The sequence below is a fragment of the Ursus americanus genome, chromosome 28, assembly GCF_024610735.1.
Source record: "Ursus americanus isolate L20-20 chromosome 28, mUrsAme1.1.p, whole genome shotgun sequence".
NCBI lineage: Eukaryota > Metazoa > Chordata > Mammalia > Carnivora > Ursidae > Ursus > Ursus americanus.
The window spans coordinates 36908211-36932091 of record NC_142154.1 but is presented as its reverse complement, the minus strand read 5'-3'; the positions used below and the strand labels follow the sequence as shown (position 1 = coordinate 36932091).

Sequence of the window (23881 nt, the reverse complement as noted above, 5' to 3'; positions counted from 1 at the left end):
ACATCTTCACCACGGAACACCACAAACACCATCAAACTTTCTTGAAGTTATTTTTATTTTTAAAAAGATTTTTATTTATTTATTTGAGAGAGAGAGAGCACACGAAGGGGGAGAGGGGCGGAGAGAGAGAGAAAGAATCTCAAGCAGACTCCCCGCTGAGCACAGACCCAGACTAAGGACTTGATCTCATGACCCTGAGATTATGACCTGCGCAGAAGCCAAGAGTCCGACGCTTAACAAATGCATGTGGATAGATGATTATTCCTCCTACTAGTCCACTATTTTTTTACGCAAAGGGTAGCATACCAACTGTCTGCACCTGGCAACCAATCAGGCAGTTCAGAGAGCCAGGAATTATCAGAGATCAAACTGAATAGGGTGGAAAGACCACTGCCCATACCCAAGCGGTCATTTTGCCCATCGTTCTAGACTATGGGTTGGCAGACCGAGAGGAAGATTTTCTGTCAGTGCCTGCAGTGACCATCCTCTTGGACTAGCTAGGAGGTCACAGGGACATGAGCTGGGTTCACCCAGTGCCCCAAGAGGTGCGTGGGCTGACCCAGTGAGCTGTCCTCCCCACTCAGCTCTGTGTTGGCTAGACAAACATGAGTTTCGTTAAGGGTATTTCCCTAGGTGATTCTGGGTGAGGGACAAGACAGCCAAATTCTACAGCTCGTTTTCTAAAACTTCTCCAGGGAATAGAAGACTCTGTAAAAAGGTGAACTAGGAAAATGTGCATGATCACTAGTCAAAGGCTGGAAAAAACCCCTTAATCACTGAGTGTGCGCTTCATTCACAGCGAGGATTTAGCAATGCCTCCTGTGGCCTGAGAAGGGAGAGAGGGCCCTGGCCCTGGCGGGGGCGGGGTGGGGGAGGAGGTTGCATCTAGAAGGTAGGATAGTTAGTGCTTCATTTGCATTTTTATTTGACTAGTATTATCATAAAATACCCAGCCTTACTTCATTGAGCTTGGCAGTGTTACTTGGCTCTGTCTTTTTAACCCTTCTGCCATCTTTTCGTTTTATAGTTTACCTGGACGCTACTCATTCTTCTTTCTATTTCAGTTTTTTTCTTATTGGATTTCCCCTGGAGAAAAGGGTCCATAAAAGCTGGTCTCTTTGCAGGAAAATTTAGTAATAGCTAATAAGTACAGAAAGGACTGACTCTAACTCTCTCATTTGATGGATATGCAAACTCAGGCAGAGAGAAGTTTCCAGTAGGTTAGCCATGGAGGTTAGTTGAAGCAGGCTGGATAGGCCCCCTTCCTTCGGACCTTTCTTATAGAGGATCTGGAGCAAAATGTCAAGAGTCAATCTTCTTGCTTATCCATAGCTTCCACCTTGGGTGGAGGTCAGCTGATAAGCCTCGTGTTTTCAGTACTCTGAATTGAAATTATTTTACTGTTTATTACATACCCACCACCAGAATGGCTAAAATTAGAAAGACTGAAAATACCAAGGAAATAAAGCGACTGGAACTTTCAAACATTGCCTGTAGGTTTGTAAACTGATAGAACACTTTCTGAAACTGCTTATGTCCTGTCAACTATACTAAAAACAAAGACAAAATCTGCTTACCTACTAACATGCAACATGCACCTACCCTGTGGCCTAGCATTTCTACTCCTACGTATTTATCCAAGAGAATTAAGCACATTTATATACCAAAAGATAGGGACATAAATGTTCATTGCATTCCATTATTTATAATAGCTAAAAATGGGAAACAATGCAAATGTCTTTCATCACGAGAACGGATAAATAATTTGTGGTATATTCATACAATGAAATACAACACTGCAGAAACAAACTAAAACCATTCCATTTATGGGAAATTCAAGAACAGACAAAATCTACTTTATGGTGATAGAGGTCACGATAGAAATTTTGGAGGAAGGGTTGGGAAGCAAAGGTATACTAATCTAAGAGAAACCCCGGGTATGCTGGAAATGTTCCCAATCTTGATCTAGATGGTAATTAATGACACAGATATAAATGTAAGTAACAATTCAGCTTAAGATAAACATTTCAAATTTGCTCATTTCCTGTATACTTCAATTTTTAAAAAGAGCCCTATATTGGATCTGCATTGTATTAAAGACAATGCAACAACAACACTGTTATCATTTCAAAAATATTTTATTTTTAAAATTCAAGGCTATCAAGTTTACTGCTTTCATTATGGCTTACCCAGCTGACTGCATCACCTCCAACCAGTTTGCCTATTATCAATTCCTCCCCACTGATAGGTGTTCCTGCCAAGCACATATTTGATTTGGCTACTGGCCAGTTTAACAAACTTCCCTGGCTTCCATGTGTCTGTGGGATACAGGACGAATACTCCCTGAAGCAAAGACTTTCCTAACTCACTCCTTCTCCGCCTTTCTAGATCCAGGGTGTGATTTCTATTCTCCGTGCCCTTAAACCCTAGCACACAGAACGGTCCACATTTCTTCACCTTTGGACTCCTGCCCCATGCTTCCACTATCCCACCTCTGCTTCTTTCTTTATCAAAATCCTCCCCACATTTCACTGTCCAGCTCTCAAGGACTCACTCTCAAATGTCCACCCATGGTTTCCAGACCCCTCAGTTCCCACCTGCCTGCCTTTGTAAGCTCTGTGCATTCACCATATGAAAACCCCCATATTTTATACTATCCACCCCCTGAATTAAACGTTTCCTGAGAGCCCACATCGTTTCTCTTCATCTCTGGGTCCCTGTGCTCAGCACTTCACTAAATAAATGCTAATAGTGCTAACAGAAATGAATTATAAGTTTCATTTTTGTCCCAGACTTCTGGTTTTCACAGTAACGTTGCTTCCTATTCAGTTCTTCACCGAAGCCGACTCAGGAATGAAAGTGGATACAGCTTAAATTAGACACTAATTAGCGTTGCTTCTAGTTTGGGTTTCCTATTTTAAGAGCGACAAGTCTCCTGCTCTGTCCCGTAGGATAGCCGCTGTTATGTCACTATTTAAATTAATTAGAAGTAAATAAAATAGAAAATTCAATTTCTCAGTCTCAGTAGCCACGTTCGAGTACTCAAAAGCCTCATGTGGCTAGTGGCTGCCATACCGATCAGCGCAGAATGGAACATTTCCATCACGGCATAAAGTTCTATGGGACCGCACAGAAAATCTCTGGCCTTTACGCTTACGCGATCTCCCCTCTTAGAACACTTTTCTACCCTCTTCCCACAGTGCTTCCCCTATAGCCACCATCATCCTTATTGTGTTTGTAATTGCAGGGTTCCAGGACAGCAGGCAGGGACTGTGCCTTACTGCTGTAGCTCCAGTGTTGAGCTTTGAAGCCCACCGCAATCAGTAGGCGCTTAGTAAACGTTGAATTAATAGGTGATAGAACGGGAGGGACCTTCCAGATACACCAGTCCCAAGCCCTTTCCCATGCTGATCGGTCCTTTCTGTGTCTCCAGCATTTTTCATTTTTAAGCCTATCTTGAAACATCGCCACGGAGAAGAGAGAAAAGCGCCATGCATGCACCTGCGGACTCCCACCCTCCCAGGCCGCCGCTTCAGGCTCTGGCGTCACCGGCCCTTCCCACCTTTGCCCGGCTCCGCCCCCTCCCGGCTTGAGCGGAGGCCAAGAGCTCGCGCCGCCACCGCCCCCAACCTTCATTGCGCAAGCGCACCCTGCGAGCGTGGGGTGTCTCGAGGTGGCCGGCTGCCGGCGCTCAAGAGCGCGGGGGGTTGTGGCCTGCGTTCGGCCGGCTCCAGTCGCGCACTATCCGAGGCAGCGAGGCGCAGCGATCGTCTCCCCGCGCCCTGGGCAGTGTGGCCATGGAGAATCAGGTGCTGACGCCGCACGTCTACTGGGCTCAGCGACACCGCGAGCTGTATCTGCGCGTGGAGCTGAGTGACGTGCAGGTAAAAGCCGGGGCGGGCGGCGGGACGAGCGGGGGTCGCAGCTCCCGGGAACCGCCGATCTCCCCCATCCCCTTTGTCCGGGTGCGCGCGGGAGAGCCTGCAGTGCGCCAACGGGTTAGGCGACGCGGTGCACTCTCGGCGTCCGGGCCAGGGCAGGGGCTGGCCCTTGTGGAGGAACTCCCTTAGACCCCGGGCCTGGGGCGCAACCCCCTGACGGCTGCAGGTACCTTCGGATGCTGCGTGAGCCCTGCGTGGCTCTCTGAGGCTGCCCCGGGCCTTCTCTTTGTTCACAGCCTGCGGCCTGATGGAGCCCGCGCCCGGCCCCGGAGGCCTAGCCGTCGGGGTTCGGGTTTGCCTAGGCCCTTCGAGGCATGGGATGAGCTCTTTGGGCCTGGGGTGCAGAATGACGGCTTGCTGGGTCCTGGCTGGACGTCCGGCGCTGGCCAGAGAGGTCCAGCCAGGCCCGTCTGACGTTCATAAGGCCGGTCGCCGCTGCCCCCAGAGGGGCCACACCCACCTTCCAACCGTTCAGTGATGGAAATCATTCTTGTTAATTTTAATTTTAAAATCCGGAAGACCCGGAGAAAGTGATTTCCCCCCTGTTCTGAAGGCTGTGAGCTCAGGTTTGCGGAGTTGCATAGAGAACTTAAAAATTAAGTTACATCAAGCATTTATGTTTGATTTCCTTAGCTCCCTGTATGAACAAGCCCGTGCCTCCTAAATGGTGGAGATACCAGGACCTGTGTACCCCCTGCCTCTGTCCAAACCATCCAGGATTCCAGGTTTTGAGAAACTGTGGAGTTTTCAGTCTGGAATGTTCTTTCTCCAGTCATCCTTACTCACTACTTCTCCATGACATCTGTGGCAATTTGTGATCTCCTTCACGCCACCTAACTTTCTCTGCCTTTGACTCAGTCGTTCATATTTCTATCTGTCCACCTGTCTGGCATATTTCTTGCAAAGTGTAGGTGCTCTCTGGGTGTGGATTTGAATTTGTTGAATTGCATCTTTGTTTCTGGAATTTAAACCCGTTTTCCCACTGAAAGATAAAGACAGAACTGGCCAGAATGCCTTTAAATAGGATGTGACATTACATGGTGTGTCATGTAATGTGCTAAACCAGACTGAATACTTCGCATCAGAAGAAGAGTAAATGTTCTGTGCTGTCTCCCTCTACTCCGCTCCAGGGTGTTGCAGTAAAGAAGGAAACAAAATGTTTGTTGATGGGACTCAGTCTCCATCTGGAGAGGGTTCTCAGTAACTGTGGAACACAAGTTATGACAGTCTCTTTTTTAAAAAAGTAATTTAGCCAAGCATTATGTAGACTAATGAAACTCAGGCCCTCCCCTCTCTAGATGTTATCATGTAATAAGAATGTACTATTCTGCTATACTTTTGAAGCTGCAAACACTAAAGGTGTTTTTAGGGGAATAGGATGGTGGTGGTGGTAGTGGAAAGAAATGGAAATTAGTTGAACAAATGAAAGAATGCATTATACTTAGGTTTGTCTTGAGAGATCTAAAGATTTTATTTATTTATTTGATAGAGAGAGAAACAGCCAGCGAGAGAGGGAACACAGGCAGGGGGAGTGGGAGAGGAAGAAGCAGGCTCCCAGCAGAGAAGCCCGATGTGGGGCTCGATCCCAGGACCCTGGGATCACGCCCTGAGCCAAAGGCACACGCTTAACGCCTGAGCCACCCAGGCGCCCCTGTCTTGAGAGATCTAAACCTCTTCTAAGAAATATGAACACATGTTAATCATATTTGGTATATTTAGAGATATGGAAAGGTATACATTCGAAACGTATGATAGTTAAGGAAATGCAGAGGTGGAGGGAAAAATGGTAGTTTCTTTTGGAGACAGAAATCCTTTTATTTTGGGGAAAAAAAAAAATCCCCCCCCCCAAGCAATGTGTTAATACCACTCATAAAAGAAGTCCTCTATCCTGTGTAAGGTACTAGAGATTTACAGAGATGAGTCAGACAGCCTTGGCTTTCCAAGAGCGTACTATCTAAAAGAAGCATATTACACACACAAAAAGTTTTGTGTAGGAGTATGTTTATTGGTAGAATTGGAGTTGAATATGAACCAGGTCTCTGGTGTTAAAGGAATTTGTTACCTCTCTTATGTATTGTTAGAGATGACTTCCAGAAATGAGGTTAAGTGTTCTTGTCGGACTGAGATTGGAAGAACATCCCAGGAAGAGAAAGGCATAGACTCCTAGGTTGTCTGACTTGTTCAGTGCACTACAACCAAAGACTGCCAGGGAAACACCTGGTTAAACAAGTTGGATTTATTACTCATGCAGCAAGTGAGAGCATAGCCCATGGGGGACAATGATGTCTCATTGAGGGGGTTAGAACTGATCATAGGATTTGGATGCTGTTGGAAAACGGGCGATTCTGTGGTTGGTTATCAGAATAAATCTTATCCGTAGGGAGGAGAGACTAGCAAAAGAATAAAGGTAATTGTTAGAGAAGTGGCAGTCACTCATTTTGGCCAAGAGAGAAAGGGTGTCTGGTATTTTGGGAGTGGCATAGCCACATTTTTGTCTGTGCTTGCACAAAATTATCAAATGACCTTTGCCTCATTTCATCAAGGTTTCAGAATAACCTTGTCCAAGGTTGGTATTCTGTGCTATTGTGGCCAATAGGAGAGTAACATGGCCAAGCTGTGAGTGACAGGCCACCCTCTGAATGTCAGGGGCTGCTGTGTTGTTTTTTTAAATTTCTCACTCAGTTGCTCAGTGCAGGGCTGTCGAACCTGTGATTCAGGCTCTGGATGAAGCAGTCCATTTATTCAATGAGAACTATTTGTGGAGTGCCTACGCCTATCTCATGACGCTAGGTGCTGGGTTGTTGGACAGCTCTCTGTCGCCCCCTGCTTTCTGGAGTTTCCCACAGTTACTGAGTTTTAATGTTGAATTCCAATTTGGGGACATCAGCTCTGCTCCCCTCCCTTTCTGAAACGCAGAGAACTGTCCAGTTTTCACATCTCTGTTCTGTCCTTGGCGGTGCAGGGCTAGTGGCTGCTGAGAACGACTACTGATGGGAGGAGGAATGGTGCACAGTAAAGATCTCCAACAGCAGCCTTGTCTGAGTGTGAGGCGAGCAGTAGCAAAGGTGCCAGCTGGAGTCCAGGGGGCTGGGGCAAGGCTATTTTCAGAATAGGGTTTATTTTCAAGATAAGCATAATAGACAGGTTTGTGCCAATAACCATAGTTGTTAAAGCATTTGTTCATTTATCAAGGTTTTGGTTTGTTTTAGTTGGAGGTGGACAAAGTACATACCCATATTTGTTTGGGAGCTGTTTGACGGATACTGTTCTTGTCCATACTTGATAGACACTCTGGTAGAAAGAGGGGTAACCGAAGACGTGAGATTGGGTTCTTGCACTTCTGCTTCCTATCCGGTGGCCAGGGATAATTCCCTTAACCCTTACGTCCCTCAGTTTCTTCATCCAAATAAATCCACATAATTCACAGGATTGTTTTGAGGTCTGAATTGGACAATGGATTTGAAAGTGCTTTGTAAATTCTAGTTTGCTATTTTCAAGTGAAAGGATTATTCTTGTGATATTAAACCTTAGATGAGAGAGAGAAACACAAAGAGCAATAGAATAGGGTAGAGTCTATTAGCAGAGTTATCCGTATATAAAAACATATTGGACCGCAGAGGTGGCTTTGCATAGTAACAGGACAAAGGATGAACCGTTCAGGAAATTGTTTTGGGACAGTTGTTAATCCAAATAGCAAAAAGATAAAATAAGATCTCTCCTTATGTCATACACAAAAGTCAATTCCAGGGGCGTTAAGGACCTGAATGCATAAAGCCAAACTACTAAAATAAAATGCAGGAGACTATCGTTATGGCACCGGAACAGGGAATAATGTGTTCAATAAAAATGTGTTCAATAAGGCACACAAAACATAAATCCTAAAGATTAATTTAAGATGAGCTTGAAGAAGGCATGTATAGCACATGTCACTGACAAATGTCTAGCATCTGAAATACAGCAAGAACCACCTACAGATCAGTAAGAACGAGACATATTACTCATTAGAAAAAGTGACAGAAAATATAAGCAATTCAGAGTAAAGGGAAACCAGAACGGCCAGGAAATCTAAAACGATGCTTGATCTGAGTTGTAATCAGGGACATGTAAATTAAAGGGAGAGTAGTTGTTAGAAAAATGATAATATTTCTTAGATTAGGAAAAGTGAAAAGTCTAACATTACCAATTGTTGGTGAGATTGTTTGGCAATGGGACAGTTTTATACAGTCCCCCTCCCAACCCCACTAAAGACCACCAGAAACAGCTTGTTTTTTAAACATTTAATTAAGTTAAATTTTATTTATTTAAATTCAGTTAATTGAACATATAGTATATTTTTCGTTTCAGAGGTAGATAGAGGTCAGTGATTCATCAGTTGTGTAGAACACCCAGTGCTCATTCTATCACGTGCCCTCCTTAATGCCCGTCACCCAGTGACCCCAACCCCCCCAACCCCCTTCCCTCCAGGACCCTCAGTTTGTTTCCTATGATTAAGAGTCTCTTATGGTTTTGAGAGACTATGGACTATGAGAAACAAACTGAGGGCCTCAGAGGGGAGGGGGTGGGGGAATGGGATAGACCGGTGATGGGTAGTAAGGAGGGCACGTATTGCATGGTGCACTGGGTGTTATACACAACTAATGAATCATCGAGCCTTACATCGGAAACCGGGGATGTACTGTATGGCGACTAACATAATATAATAAAAAATCATTATCAAAAAAAAAAAAGAGTCTCTTATGGTTTGTCTCCCTCTCTGATTTCATCTTGCTTTATTTTTCCCTCCCTTCCCCCTATGGTCTATTTTGAGAAACATCTTGTTTTAATAAGTGGCTCTATTGCTTGTTTCAATGAAGGAGAACACGTTTTGGGAATTGTGGGGCATCTCAATAAGAGGGTATTAGAAATAAGTGATTATAGGATTTGGGCTTTGGTTGGATGATTGGGAAAGGGTCTAAGGAAGTAGGGATTCATCTAAGATGGGATACTGTTAGAAAGTGGGGACAATTCTATGATTGGGTATTTTGTGGATGACACAGCGAGTGACTTGTTCTTAGACAAAATTATGAGTTGACCTTATTTTGTGTCATTTTATCATGGTGTCAGAGTAACCTGAGGTGGTTTGGTATTCTTTGAGATTGTTTATGTTCAATAGGAGAGCAAAGTGGCCTTGCTGTGAGCTTTAGACCAGCTTGTCATAATTTTGAGATCTAGCTGTGAATGTCAGATCAGTTTCAGATATCAGGGCTGCTTATTTTCTTTATCTTTTTTTTTTTTTTTGCGATTTTTATTATTTATTTGACAGAGAGAAAGAGCACAAGCAGGGGAGCAGCAGGCGGAGCAGGGAGAGGGAGAAGCATGAGCAAGGAGCCCAATGTGGGGCTCGATCCCAGGACCCTGAGATCATGACCTGAGCCTAAGGCAGACGCTTAACCATCTGAGCCACCCAGGTGCCCCCCCCATCTTCATATTTTAGAGTCTACTCTTCTGAATCACTTTTTACCTCAGGGATGTTACGGTCTGTGTTTTTCTACACGGTGTCATCCTCTGTACCATTAAGAGGACTAGTAGTGCAGCATTTCCGGAACAGTGCCTTACTATTATCTCTGGCATTTTTTTTTCCAAGTCATCGTGACCTATTTATAAGTTTTGATGCTGGCACTTTTTTGATCTGACCAGAAGAGGTCAACAGAATATTTCCAGATGAGGACCAGGACTCATACTCCTTCCTCAAATGGGTTTTAAGTGGCTTGTTGACTGAAAAACAATTGCAACTGTCTAGTCATGCCATCTGGAATAATAGCCAGGTTCACACATGTTCAGGTAGCGACAGGCATGTTATGACTGCCACTTGGCCAAAGCACTTACTTGTAAGGCGCTGCTATTGATTGTATTATATAATCCCGATTTTAGAGGTATTAAATATGAAAGAAAATGTGCATTTTAGAATTGAAGAAATGTAGCCCATTTTGGAATTGACAGTTAATGAGTTGTAGTGAGACAGGATGAGCTCGCCCAGGTAGAAAGGACAGATCAGAGGTTACCAACTCAAATGCCCAAAATATGGTGTAGTGATGAGGAGCCCAGGTGTTTTTTTGGTCTTGATTTGAATCTGGGTTTTGCCTCTTGCTGATTTTGTAATCTTGGGTCAGTTATGTGATCTCTGTAAGCCTCAGTTGCCCGATTGTAAAATTGTTATAATAATAGTACCTATTTTATAGGGCTTTGTGTGTGTGTGTGTGTGTGTGTGTGTGTGTGAGCAAATAGTGTGGAACACTGTGAATGATACCTGGCGTATAGTGAGTGCCCAGTAAATGTATGTGAAGTGAGCTGGGTGGGGAATGCGGTTAATTGGAGAGGACTGGGTTCATCCTAAGCGGGGAGCTGTTGTCATGCAAGAAGGCAGATCTGAGGTCGGCATCTGATTTTTCTAATTTGTGAACGAGAAGCTAGAAATCCAGATATTTTTAAATGAAAAAAAAAAAAAACCCTCACAGTTTTACACTAGACATGTATTCAACAAATGTACGGAAAGGCTTACTGTGTGCCTGGGAGTCTTCCAGACTCTGGCACTTGGGTGGGAGCACGGCAGACAGAGGTCCCTCCTCTCATGACATTTGTGTGCTGAAGCTGGTGGTGGTCAAAGAGCGACAATACAAGTGAACAAATTCATCGAACAGCTTCAGATAATACCAAACGTTATGGAGAAGGCAAAAGAAGAAAAATATGAGCAGGGATCATGAGAACTGCCTCAGATTGGGTTGTCAGGGAAGGTTCTCTTTGAGGAAGTGTCACTTGAGCAGAGACCTAACTGCGAGGAAGCTGTGCGGAATTGTGAGGACCGAATGTCACAGGGAGATGGAACAGCTCCTGCAGGATCCCTCGGTGGAAAGTACTTGCTGGTGAAGTCAAACCAAAAATCAGTACAGACATAAAACAAAAGCAATTCTCTGCAGGCCGTATAAAATATTGTGGGTTTTGGGGCGCCTGGGTGGCTCAGTCGTTGAGCGTCTGCCTTCGGCTCAGGGCGTGATCCCGGCGTTCTGGGATCGAGCCCCACATCAGGCTCCTCTGCTATGAGCCTGCTTCTTCCTCTCCCACTCCCCCTGCTTGTGTTCCCTCTCTCTCTGGCTGTCTCTCTCTCTGTCAAATAAATAAATAAAATCTTTAAAAAAATATATTGTGGGTTTAATGTGGCCCTTTCAGATGCCAATTTATGACAGAAAACTGATAGATATTAAAAACTGGTGGCGGAGCACCTAGGTGGCTCCTTTGGTTAGGTGTCTGCTTTCGGCTCAGGTCATGACCCCAGGGTTTTGGGATCGAATCCTGTTGTCGGGCTCCCTGCTCCGTGGGGAGTCAGCTTGTCCCTTTCCCCATTCCCTGCTCATGTGCATGCTGTCTCCCTCTCCAATAAATAAATAAAATCATTAAATTAAAAAAAAAACTGGTAGAGGTAGGAAGCAGCCATTGAGAAGTGAAGCAGAGGAGAAAGGACAGCAAAGGATGGAAAAGGAGTAGCCTGTGAGGTATAAAATCCAGACAGTGCCCTGTGGTGTCCTGGAAGCCAGGGGACAGGAACATTTCCAGGGGGTGTAGTCAGCTGTGTCCAGTGCTGCTTAGAAGTTGAGTACGATGAGACTATATGTTGGATTTGCCAGTATGAAGGGTATTGATCTTTATAATAACAGTTTCAGTGGAGTGGTGGGGATAGAGGCTAGATCAGAGTGGATTTAAGAGTAAATTTATGGTGAGGAAGAAGTAATGATTATAGATAACTTTTAAAGAAGCTTCCTCTTGGTGGGGGGAGAGGATGAGCAGAGGAATCAGTGGTACAGTGTTCTTGGAGTTCAGAGAAGAGAGGAAGGCTTTCTTTCTAAAGGATGTGGGCCTTGAGCTGCGTTTTTTTTTTGTTTTTTTGTAAGATTTATTTAATTATTTATTTATTTTTGAGAGAGAGAGTGCAGGGGTTGGGGAGGGACAAAGAAAGAGGGAGAGAGAGAATCCCAAGCACACTCCCTGTTTGGCGCAGAGCCCCACTCAGGGCTTGGAAACAAAATCACAAGTGGGTCGCTCAACTGACTGAGCCACCCAGGCACCCCTTGAGCTACATTTTAAGTAAATTTGGACTCCAGGGGGATCGCAGGGGACCCGTACAGGTATGTACAGCCAGTTGAGTATAATGCAGCTGTAAAAAGGAGGAGTGAGAGCTCTATGAACTGAGGAGGACAGATCTAGGTGAGAAAAGCAAGGTGTGTGAGAATGTATATTATCAGCTACCTTTAATGTAGCATATAAGGGATATAGGAATATTTGGGTATGTTTACTTAGTTTTTGGAAGGCGTGTGTGCACACGTACGGAGGAAAGATAAACCAGAAACTCCTGAAATGCTTACCTGTGGGTGGTGGGTTGGAATTTGGTGGAGAGAGATAGGTTTGAGGTAGGACTTTTGAAGATACGTTTCTACAAAGTTTGACTTTTGGCCGATGTGAATATTTTACATATTCAAAAATAAAACTCAATTAAAAAAAGAATACAATGGCAAATCTTGAAATTCAGCGCAAACAGAAAAAGGACCTAACTGTGTATTACGTTGATCACATAACCAGCAGATGAATAAGTTAATGCAGGTACCTCTGAACACAGGACTCTGGTTCTTGAGTAGAATATGCCTTCTAAGAACAAAAAGATCTGCAGATAAATGTTGTACTTTACCCAGGTTTAGTGTCAGTGAAAATACTGATATAATTCTGAAACTTTCTGAGGCTCAAATAAGTCAGTGTGTTAATGCTATTAGCGCCATGCTTTTCACTGTAAAAAAAGAGATAAAAATATTGAGTAACAGAAGATGAGAAGCTCTATAATAGTAAATTTGAATCGGAAGTTTAAATATGACGACATGACTTTACAATTCCTAGAACACTTGCTATTGAGACGTTCCCTCCCAGAACTCAGCAGCCCAACTGTGAGAAACCCAAATCACACAGGGAGGTCACACATGTAGGTCCTCTGGTCAACAGTCCTGGCTGAACTCCCAAATGACAACCAGTGTCAACTCCGAGCCGTGGGGGTGACCCATCTTGGATGTTCCAGCCCAGGATATGACAGCCCTAGCCACCATCGTGTGGAGCATAACTGTCCAGCTGAGCCCAGTCAATCTGCATAGTTTAGTTTAAGATAATAAACTAGTTGTTTTAGGCCACCAAGTTTTGCATTACAGTAGACAACTGAAACGAGTAAACATTTTTCAGGCAGTTGTTTGAATGGAAACTGTTTATTGGAGGATATAGAATTTTTGTTCCTACGTGTGAGGTAATTGTGGTAATTATGTACGAGAACGTCCTTATATTTAGAAGCAGCAGGCTGAAAGGCTTAGAGGTGAAATATCTGCAACTCTGTGAAATGACTGAGAAGAGTCGTGTGTATAAAAAGCAAGTGTGATGAAATAGAATCAGTTGATGAATGGCATATGAGTATTCATTATACTATTTTTTCCTCATTTTTTTTTTTAAAGATTTTATTTGACAGAGAGAGAGATAGCCAGCGAGAGAGGAGGAAGCAGGCTCCCAGCGGAGGAGCCTGATGTGGGGCTCGATCCCATAACGCCGGGATTACGCCCTGAGCCGAAGGCAGACGCTTAACGACTGAGCCACCCAGGCGCCCCTTTCCTCAGTTTTTTTTAAGCGAATTAAAAATTCGAAATAAAAAATTGCGGGGGGGAGATGCCCAACACCCACCTATGTGTTTGATGATTCACTAGAAGAACTCATGGGATTCAGCATATAGTTGTACTCCTGGCTAAGGTTTATTACAGTGGAAGGATACATGACAGGATCAGCGAAGGATTAAAGACACAGGTGAAGTGTGGGGAATTTCCGTGCACAGGCCTCCTCATCCTCTCTTCTTCCTGGAGGGTATACACTTGAGTTGCTCTTTTTTTTCCAGCAGTGAAAACTGCAGTAACTTATGTGTAATGGTCCTGCCCAGGGAAGCCCATTGGAGAGTCAGCACCCATGCACCCAAATTCTAGACTCCCAGAAGGAAAGCTGGTGTTCACCACTAATCACGTTGTTTGTAGGCAGAGTCTGGGCACAGTGAGCCAACTGTTAGGGGATGGAGGAAAGCCAGGTTTCCCCATGCCAGCCAAGGGCTGATCTTGGAAACAGTCCCTTATAAAGATAGCAGCCTCCTGCTGCTGTATCCCTTTTTTTGTGCATACATTAATCACACACATGTGCAAAACTAAATACACATGATTTAAATGAGATCTAAATATCTAAAGCCTTAGGTAGCAGATAGTTTACTGAACTCTGTAGTTCTGTCAGAAATTATGAAAATGGGATGAATTGATTTAATTTCAGTTCACTAAATAGTTAAGGAGACTTTACGGATTCAGAGATGAATCGCTGCCATCAAGAAACTCAAGTCTAGAGACGCAGATACACCAATAAGCAATACTTGCGGAACAGTGTGATAAGTGTTACAGGAAAGGTGAAGACAAAGTAGTAAGGAAACTATTAATTTTAATGTTGGAGGTGAGTAGGAGGGAAGAGGAATTAATATTTGGTGCGGACTTTGAAAAATGAATAGTATTCAACAGATGTGGCAGTTTAGAAGGGCATGCTAGGCAGAGGAAGGAGAACAACCAGACTCTGAGTGCTCACTAGTTACCAGATTCTGTACCTATTCTTATGATCCAATTCTTACAACCATCTTGTGAAATAAGCGGTGTTACTGTTATTTTAAAAATAATGACAGTGGCTGTGGATTTGAAAGTGAATGATAGAAATAAAAAGTGGTATAAGTAGGATTTGAACCCAGGTCCATCTAACTTCAAAGTCACCTTTTCCCCTTTTCCCTATCCACTCCTCCTTTTATAAGCAAAAGCACAATTCCTCTACTGGTAAGAGATGGGCTAGGTTGTGCAGATCCTAGAAACAACTGCAAATGCTCAACAGAAACCTTAAAATCATCAAAGAGTGAACAGGTTAGAAATTTATGGTGGGAACTCTGGTAAAGCTGAATCCTGAAACTGCTTTTGCCTTGAAAACTTTAGCTCAGCTGAGTGGACTTGAACTTTGACCTTGACATCCTGACAGAGTGCAGGGGACAGAATAAGACCAAAGCCCACCAGAGATACCATATATACTAGGAAACCCTTCTCCCCATAAACTACTTCGGAGGACCAACCTCTCCGGGTAAGGATGAACTACAAGTCAATCCATCCCAGCTCCCCATCCCCAGAGGCCTTAGCACCGAGCAAAGTAGAGGGAAAGGTCCTTGAGGAGTTAAAATCATTAGTTGGCTCTTAAAAGATTATATAGCCCAAATGTACACAATTTTGAAGATCTAAAAATCCTCAGGTCATGAATTTTGTTTAAAGTGGTCTCAACTGGTAGAGTGCAGCTTCTAGGTGCCTGGCAGAATCAAACACAGATCTCTGTAATCTGGCTCTGCTGAAATCAGATAAGAGTTTTAGACAAAAAAGTATTTTTAGGGGCGCCTGGGTGGCACAGCGGTTAAGCGTCTGCTTTCGGCTCAGGGCGTGATCCCGGCGTCATGGGATCGGGCCCCACATCAGGCTCCTCCGCTATGAGCCTGCTTCTTCCTCTCCCACTCCCCCTGCTTGTGTTCCCTCTCTCTCTGGCTGTCTCTCTCTCTGTCGAATAAATAAATAAAATCTTAAAAAAATATATTTTTAGAGATAGAAAGGTCAGTTCATAATGATAGAGATTTGAATTCATCAGGAAGGTAGAACAACATTAAAGTTATTTTTTTTTGAATGTTTTTATTTTTTTTATTTTTTTTTAAATGATTTTTTATTATATTATGTTAGTCACCATACAGTACATCCCCCGTTTCCGATGTAAGGCTCGATGATTCATTAGTTGCGTATAACACCCAGTGCACCATGCAATACGTGCCCTCCTTACTACCCATCACCAGTCTATCCCATTCCCCCACCCCCCTCCCCTCTGAAGTCCTCAGTTTGTTTCTCATAGTCCATAGTCTCTCATGTTTCATTCCCCCTTCTGATTACCCCCCCTTTCTTTATCCCTTTCTTCCCCTACCGATCATCCTAGTTCTTATGTTCCATAGATGAGAGAAATCATATGATAGTTGTCTTTCTCTGCTTGACTTATTTCACTTAGCATTATCTCCTCCAGTGCTGTCCAAGAACAACATTAAAGTTATATGTAACACAGCCTCGGTAACACGTAAAGTAACAGAAGTAGAAGGAGAAACAGACGAGTTGACAGTATCGTGATTTCTCAGTAATGAACAGAATAACAAGATAAAATTCCGTAAAGATACAGATTACGTGAGCAAATAGTTAACAGGAAATCCAGTAGACATATCTAGAACTCTGTGTCTAAATTCCAGAACACACATTTAGGTTCACGGGAAACATGTAGACAATTTAACTCTACCCTGCTTCCGAATGCAAGTCTCCACAAATTTGAAAGGATTAAAATCATACAGAGAACGCCCCCTGATCACAGTGCAGTTCAGGTGGGAGTTAATAACAAGATAACTAGAAAATCTCATGTGTTTGGAAATTAAATACTTCTCAGGAACCCATGTGTCAAGAAAGAAATGATAATATTAGGAAATACGTTTGACTGAGTAATAATGAAAATACTACATTCAAAGCTTGAGAGATGCAACCGAAGTAGAGATTGGCAGGAGATTTATATTCTTTTTTTAAAAAATGGTAGCTGACATATTATACTAGTGTCAGGTGTACAGCAGTGATTTGACATCTATACACATTATGAAATGATCACCGCAGAGAGTCGTTACCCTCAGTCACCATACAAAGTTATTATAATATTATTGAGTCGATGCCCTTTACTGTACTTTGTGTTCCTGTGACTTATCTATTTTATAACTGGAGTTTGTACCTCTTAAGCCCCTTCACCTGTTTCACTCATCCCCTTACCCCTCTCCTTTCAGGCAACCACCGGTTTGTTCTCTGTATTTTTGAGTCTGTTTCTGTTTTGCGTTTTTTGTTTTTTTAGATAGAAGTGAGATCATACAGTACTTTTCTTTTCCTGTCTGACTCATTTCACTTAGCATAATAGCCTCTGGGTCCAGTCATGTTGCCACGAATGGCAAGATTTCCTTCTTTTTGATGGTTCATATTCCATGGTGTATATACGTCGCATCTTCTGTATTCATTCATCTGTGGACGGACAGTTCTGTTGCTTACGTATTTTGGCTGTTACAAATGATGCTGCTATGAACACAGGGAAGCATATATTTCTTTGAATTGCTGTTTTCATTTTCTTTGGGATAAATACCCACAAGTAGAATTGCTGGATTGTATGGTAATTCTATTTTTAATTTTTTGAGGAACCTCCATGCTGTTTTCCATAGTGGCTGCACTACTTTACATTCCCACCAACGGTGCACGAGGGCTCCGTTTCCCCCGCGTCCTTATCAAGCTGGGTTTTTTTTTTTTTTTTTTGGATAATAGCCATTCTGACAGGTGTGAGGTGATACTGTGGTTTTGATTTGCATTTCCCTGATGATGAGCGATGGTGAGCATCTTTTCATGTGTCTGTTTCCCATCTGTATGTCTTCTTTGGAAAAATGTCTATTCAGATCCTGGGCCCATTTTTTAATTGGATTTTTTTTTGAGGTTGAGTTGTAGATGAATTCGTGATATATTTTAGATATGAATCCCTTATGGTATCTATCACTTACAAATGTCTTCTCCCATTCAGTGAGTTGCCTTTTTTGTTTTGTTAATGGTTTCCTTCACTGTGTAAAATGTTTTAGTTTCATGTGGTCCCATTTGTTATTTTTTACTTTTGTTGTCCTTGCCTGAAGAGTAAGACCCCCCAAAATACTTCCTTTTCTTTTTTTTTAAAGATTTATTTATTTATTTGAGAGAGAATGAGAGAGAGAGAGAGAGAGAGAGAGAGAGAATGCACAAGCAGTGGGGAGGGGCAGAGAGAGAGGGAGAGAGAGTCTGAAGCAGATTGTGCTGAGCACGGAGCCCAATGCATGATTCGATCTCACGACCCTGAGATCATGACCTGAGCTGAAACCAAGAGTTGGACACTCAACTGACTGTGCCCCCCAGGCGCCCCCAAAAAGGTATTTCAAAGGCCAATGTATGGGAATTTACTATGTTTTCTTTTAGGAGTTTTATTGTTTCAGGTCTTACAGTTAAGTCTTTAATCCATTTTGAGTGTATTTTTGTATATGATGTAAGAAAGTGGTCCAATTTCATTCTTTTGCAGGTAGCTGTCCAGTTTCTCCAACACTATTGATTGAAGAGACTGTCCTTTCCTCATTGCATATTCTTGCCTCCTTTGCCATAGATTAATTGACCGTGGACGTGTGGCTTTAATTCTGGGCTCTCTGTTCTGTTTCATTGATGTATGTGTCTGTCTTTGTGCAAGTACTGTACTGTTTTAGCATACCGTGTATATACTGTAGCTTTGAAATCAGGGAACATGATGTCTCCAGCTTTGTTCTTTCTGAAAATCGGTTTAGCTACTGGGGTCTTTTTGTGGCTCTGTATAAATCTTAAGCTTATTTATTCTAGTTCTGTGAAAAATGCCATTGGTATTTTGATAGGGATTCCATTTAGTCTGTAGATTGCTTTGGGTAGTGTGGACGTTTTAACCATATGAATTCTTCTGATCCATGAGCATGGAATATATATCTTTCCATGTATTTGCATCCTCTTCCATTTCTTTCATCAGTGTCTTACAGTTTTCAGAGTACAGGTCTTTCACCTCCTTGGTTAAATTTATTCCTAGGTTATTTTATTCTTTCTGATGCAATTGCAAATGAGGTTGTTTTCTTAATTTCTTTCTGATAATTATTAGTGTAGAGAAGTGCAGGCGACTTCTGTATATTGATTTTGTCTCCTGCAGCTTCCTGGAGCTCGTTTGTTAGTTCTACCAGTTTTTGGTGGAGTCTTTCTGGCTTTCTGTATATAGGTTCACGTCATCTGCAAATAGTGACAGTTTTACTTCTCTTTTACCAGTGTGGGTGCCTTCTGTTTTTGTTTTTTGTCTGGTTGCTGTGGCTGGGATTTACAGTACTGTGTTAAATAAAGTGAGGAGATTGGGTATCCTTGTCTTCCTGATCTTAGAGGAAAAGCTCTCAGCTTCTCACCACTGAGTATATATGATGTTGGCTGTGAGTCTGTCTTGCATGGCCTTTATTATGTCGAGGTGTATTCCCTCTACACACACTTTGTTGAGAGGTTTTATCATAAACAATGATAAATTTTATCATTGTATTTATCATTGGATGTGGAATTTTGTCAGATGATTTTTCTTATCTATTGAGATGATCATATGACTTTTATCCTTCGTCTTGTTCAGGTGGTGCATCATGCTGATTGATTTGGGATATCGAACCATCTTTGCATCTCTGGAATAATCTCACTTGATCATGGTGTATGATCCTTTTAATGTATTGTTGAACTCAGTTCGCTAATATTTTTTTTTAAGTTTTGAGAGAAAGCACACAGCCCAGGGGAGGGGCAGAAGGAAAGGAAGATGCAGACTCCCTGCTGAGCAGGGAGCCCGATGTGATGAGGGGCTTGATCCCAGGACCTCAGGATCATGACCTGAGCTGAAGGCAGATGCTTAACTGACTGAGCCACCCTGGCGCCCCTCAGTTTGCTAATATTTTGTTGAAGATTTTTGCTTCTTTGTTCATCAGAGATATTGGTCTGGTTTGTTGTTGTTGTTTTTGTGGTGTCTGTCTGGTTTTGGTATCGGGGTAATGCTGGCCTCATAGAATAGGTTTGGAAGTGTTCCTTTCTCTTCAATTTTTTGGAATAGTTTGAGAAAGATGGGTATTAACTCTTCTTTAAATGTTTAGTAGAATTTACCAGTGAAGCCATCTGGTCCTAGACTTTTGTCTGTCAGAAGTTTTTCGACTACTGATTCAATTTCATTCCTTTTTCCTTCCAAGTGATTTAGATTATGAGAAACACATGAGTTGGGCAAGAAATGACCTGGGTGGGAACCTTACCTCCAAGACATTCTAGAACTTTAGCTTTAATGAAAATATTTACATCAAAACCCTGTTTCCCTTACTGAGGAACCATGCCCCTGGAAGTATAGCCTCTTTTGCTGAGGTTCCCTAACTCCCTCTTCCTGCCACAGAGAAGATCATCTAGAATTTTAGCTCCTTTGGGTGAGCAAGCATCTCAGCCTGAAGTCTGTACTCCCACTAGTGAGGTTCTCAACATAAAGCTTGGCTCAAATGCCACACCCCCGCCCCAAGCCTTCATTCTTTCCCTTTTCCTAACACTCTTGGCTGTGAATAGAGCACGTAGGCTCCCTCTCCCCATTGGTATACCCCTCTCCAACCATCTATCTTACTGGTTTCCTTCCTTGCATGATGGAGCACAGAGAGCTGACCCTGCAGGATAAAAACAAATGAATTGGTTACAGCACTGGAAACATGCTTATTCACTTTGAGCTGGGAGGTAGGAGGTGAGTCCTTTCTCATCCACTGAAAAAAGAGCTAAGTGGTTTCACTTTTAAGTTATGCTATTAAAGTCTTGCAGCAACTTCTGGGAATAAGTGAACAATCTGGAGAATTTTGATCTCTTTCGTGTTGGTTTGGATGGGGGTTATGAGCATGGAGCCCGAGGTGAGGACACTGCATGGTTCATTTTGAATATGAAATCCTTTGTAATTGTCAGCGTTCTCTCCACCTCCTGGAATGGATTTATTCTTCCTGTTGCAGTATAATAGGTCTCACTTTTGGTGAACTTTCCTCGCCATCCTGTTCTTTGTTGTGCTTTCCCTCTTGTTACCACCTCTAACACTTACTGCTTTTTCCTACTCTCTTGGTCTCGAGCATATGTCACTTAATACTATTTGAGATCTTCTGACAGGAAGTGACTCATCATCTGTTCCACTAGACTCTCGACCTCCTCGGCTCGGGGACTGAGTCTTAGCGATCTGTGTCCTCCCCGGAAACACCTCCCAGTGCACCTTGTACCATTTGCCATTATCAGAATGGACTGACTCAGGGTCTGATTGTTCTGCACGGTTAGAACAGCGTAGGTTTTTCTTCGGATGCCTATAATTTCAGAGAGATGCAGAGAAGCCCTGCACAGAGCTGTGCATAAACAACTAAATATATTTTCTGGGGGAGGCACAGGTAGGAGGCCGAGTCCCTAAGGTGGAAGATGGAGGGAAGTAAGCCCCGGTTTTAATTTCATTTTTCTCCTACTAAAATGCCCTTCTCGCATCCTTGGTCTCTTTTCACAGAATCCTGCCATCAGCATCACTGAAAATGTGCTGCATTTCAAAGGTCAGTACCCGGGCAAGTGCTCCCAGCTCTCTACACAGCTAAAGAGGCATGGTGGTGGTTTCTTTTTCTTTTTCTCTATTTGTTTTATTCACTTTCTATTGATGCTCACCTCTTTGCTGTTCTTGGGGTAAACAAGATTGTTTTGAAATGTATGATCAGAAAAGTCAAATAACTTATTAGGACTTAGAAGTCCTGTTTCCCTCTTGGAGAGGCAGTAGATAGAGTGAGAAAGAATCCCGGGCTGGAAATCAGAACATCTGTCTTCTGGCTCTAATTCTGCTATCCTTGGACAACTTATTGACTTCTCTGGACTTATAAAATGAAGGTATTTGGTTCTAATCTGTATTTCTCAAATTTTAGAACCTATGGACACCTGAGAAAAATGTCCTAAGGATCCTCCTGGGCCATGGACCCCAGTTTGAGAAAACATGTGAAGAATTAAGTATGGTCACTTTAAGTGATACTTGGCTCCACTGCAGCTGTGCACACAGCCGCTAAGCTTGCGTGTCAGTCCTTGATTATAAGGTAGCCAACTAGAGGATCCAGAATACAGTTTTTTTTTTTTAAGATTATAATCGAAACAAAACATAGACATTTTCTTCATCAGACTGTGCAGCTCTCTGATGCTACACTCACGGGCCAGTTTAAGAAACAGCATTCTAGATGATACCTAAAGCCTTTGCAGCTCTGACAGTCTTTGATTTTGTCGGTCTGCCTCCGTCTCCTTTCTCCCGGTTTGTCAGCAGATGCGCTGCTGTGCCTGAGAGGGTAGGTTCGGATTCCTTGTCGCCCAGTGGGGTGGGGTTCTCCCTACTCTTTGTTCTAGTTCCTTGGAACACCATTAGTAAGTGGCTGGGGTGATGGGACATTGACGAGTCTCTGCTTTACTGGAGGGTCTTTCCATCTACCTCCATGCGCTCGCATGAACATGCAGCCTGGCCTCTGTATCTGTTTTTCAAGACGGGAGCAGCTGTGACAGCAGCTCAGAGTTTTTGGGTGTCAATCATCTGAAAGGAAGTTAAGTGATGGAAGTGTATCTTGCCACTCGGAGATTATGGACTGCTCGACCTTAAGGAATTTCTGGTCTTAGAGAACAATAGCCCCCTGTAGCAAATATTAGGCAAATTATACCACAGGTGGCCCGATGAGGAAAGAGAACCCCAGGAGGGAACCAATGATGGACAAGTCAGAAAGTGAGGGGGGAAGGGATGTCCAGCAGTCCTTGGCACCCAGGCATGGCACCTGTTTGTTTTAGGGAAAGGAACCATGTCAAGGCATGGGAATGGCATAATGGTCACCCCAGGGACTTTTCTCCCAGATCCATGTATCCTCTCTTAGGAACGAGCTGAAGAAATTATGTTTCTCCTTTTCGTTCCATTCAGGACGTGTTAAAGGAGAAGTCAGCTTCTTCATTTTCTGTCCCTGGTTGGGAGGCGTTAGATTCAGAGCTGTCTTTGAGACAGTCGGCATTTCTATATACCCTGCAACTTTTCTTAGCTGCAGTCAAGATAATACACCTACCTGATATTTCTCCGGCCTGGATTCAGTGCCAAAGTATATGTGAAAGTTGAATTTATAGTTCTGTGATACCTTTGGCTTTGCTTTCGGTATTCTTTTTCCTGCCTATTATTTGTACTTGGTTATTATTAAGGCCACATTGGAAGATGAGGTAAATATTCTGGAACTGCTCATCAGAAGGACGTATGGAGATAAACTCTGGTCCGGGCTTCAGCTTATCTAGCTGTCTGCGTAGCTCTGCTCACAAGCCCCCCCTGATTTGGGCAGGATCCGTCCCTGTTTGTGAATGACCTGCATCAAGCTTTTGGGTGGCCTTGCTGTGCCGGTTCACGGTAACCCACATTTCTTTCTTTATAGCTCAGGGACACGGCGCCAAAGGAGACAACGTCTATGAATTCCACTTGGAGTTCTTAGACCTTGTGAAACCAGAGGTATGTCCTTTCTTTTCTCACTTCCCTTTCCCTTATAGGAAATAAATACGAATAGTTCAGTGAAATAGGGGGTTGGGGGTTGTGGGGGGGGGAGATAAAAACCAAAGGAAAATATAGTTCTCTTATTGGGAACTGCATCCCGAGTTTAGCTGCAGGGGAGTGGGAAAGTCAGAGAGCCCGAGGTGAATCTGGGCTCTGTCTGCCATTTACTATCGGCGTGAACAAGTCTCTTCACTTCCGTGAGTCTCCTCGTGTGTGAAACGAAGGGCTGGGCTAGGAAATCCTTGGGGGCCTTTCCAGCTCGGATACTCTCTGGTGTTACTGAAGACAGAGGAGTATGGCATTGGCAGGGAGCAGAGTTTAAGGTAGGTGAAGCCCACGCCAGGGCCTTGCTTTCATGTGACTTTGCTTCAAGGGCAGGAGAAATCAGAAAAGGTGGAGGTAGCCGACCTTTAGAGAGAATACGGGGTGTATCCTTGAAGTTTCCTTTCTCTCGGAGCTCAGCGGGGCTTTTCTGACAGGAAGAGAGAGCACCTAGCGAAGGTGGATTCCAGTTTCTGGAATTACACTCTTATCTCTGGGGGCTTGAGCATACTGACCTCTCTCTACAGGAGGGCTCCGTTGTTTTGGTTGGTTGAATAGTCAGCGGTGGTTTCAGGGGTAGAGAACCTGTCAGGGTCTTGCTGTAG

The 23881-nt window shown here is 43.4% G+C and overlaps 1 protein-coding gene across 1 annotated transcript in view; it reads left to right on the top strand.

Annotated features, from left to right (window-relative positions):
- Positions 1–3637: 3637 nt before the first annotated feature.
- The window catches only part of HACD3 (3-hydroxyacyl-CoA dehydratase 3), a 38827-nt gene continuing 18583 nt past the window's right edge, over positions 3638–23881 (top strand). Inside the window, exons 1-3 of the mRNA XM_045810614.2 lie at positions 3638–3884; positions 21201–21243; positions 23119–23192. Of these exons, the coding sequence (XP_045666570.1) occupies positions 3798–3884; positions 21201–21243; positions 23119–23192 (204 nt within the window). The 5' untranslated portion in view covers positions 3638–3797. The remainder of the gene's footprint in view (positions 3885–21200; positions 21244–23118; positions 23193–23881) is intronic.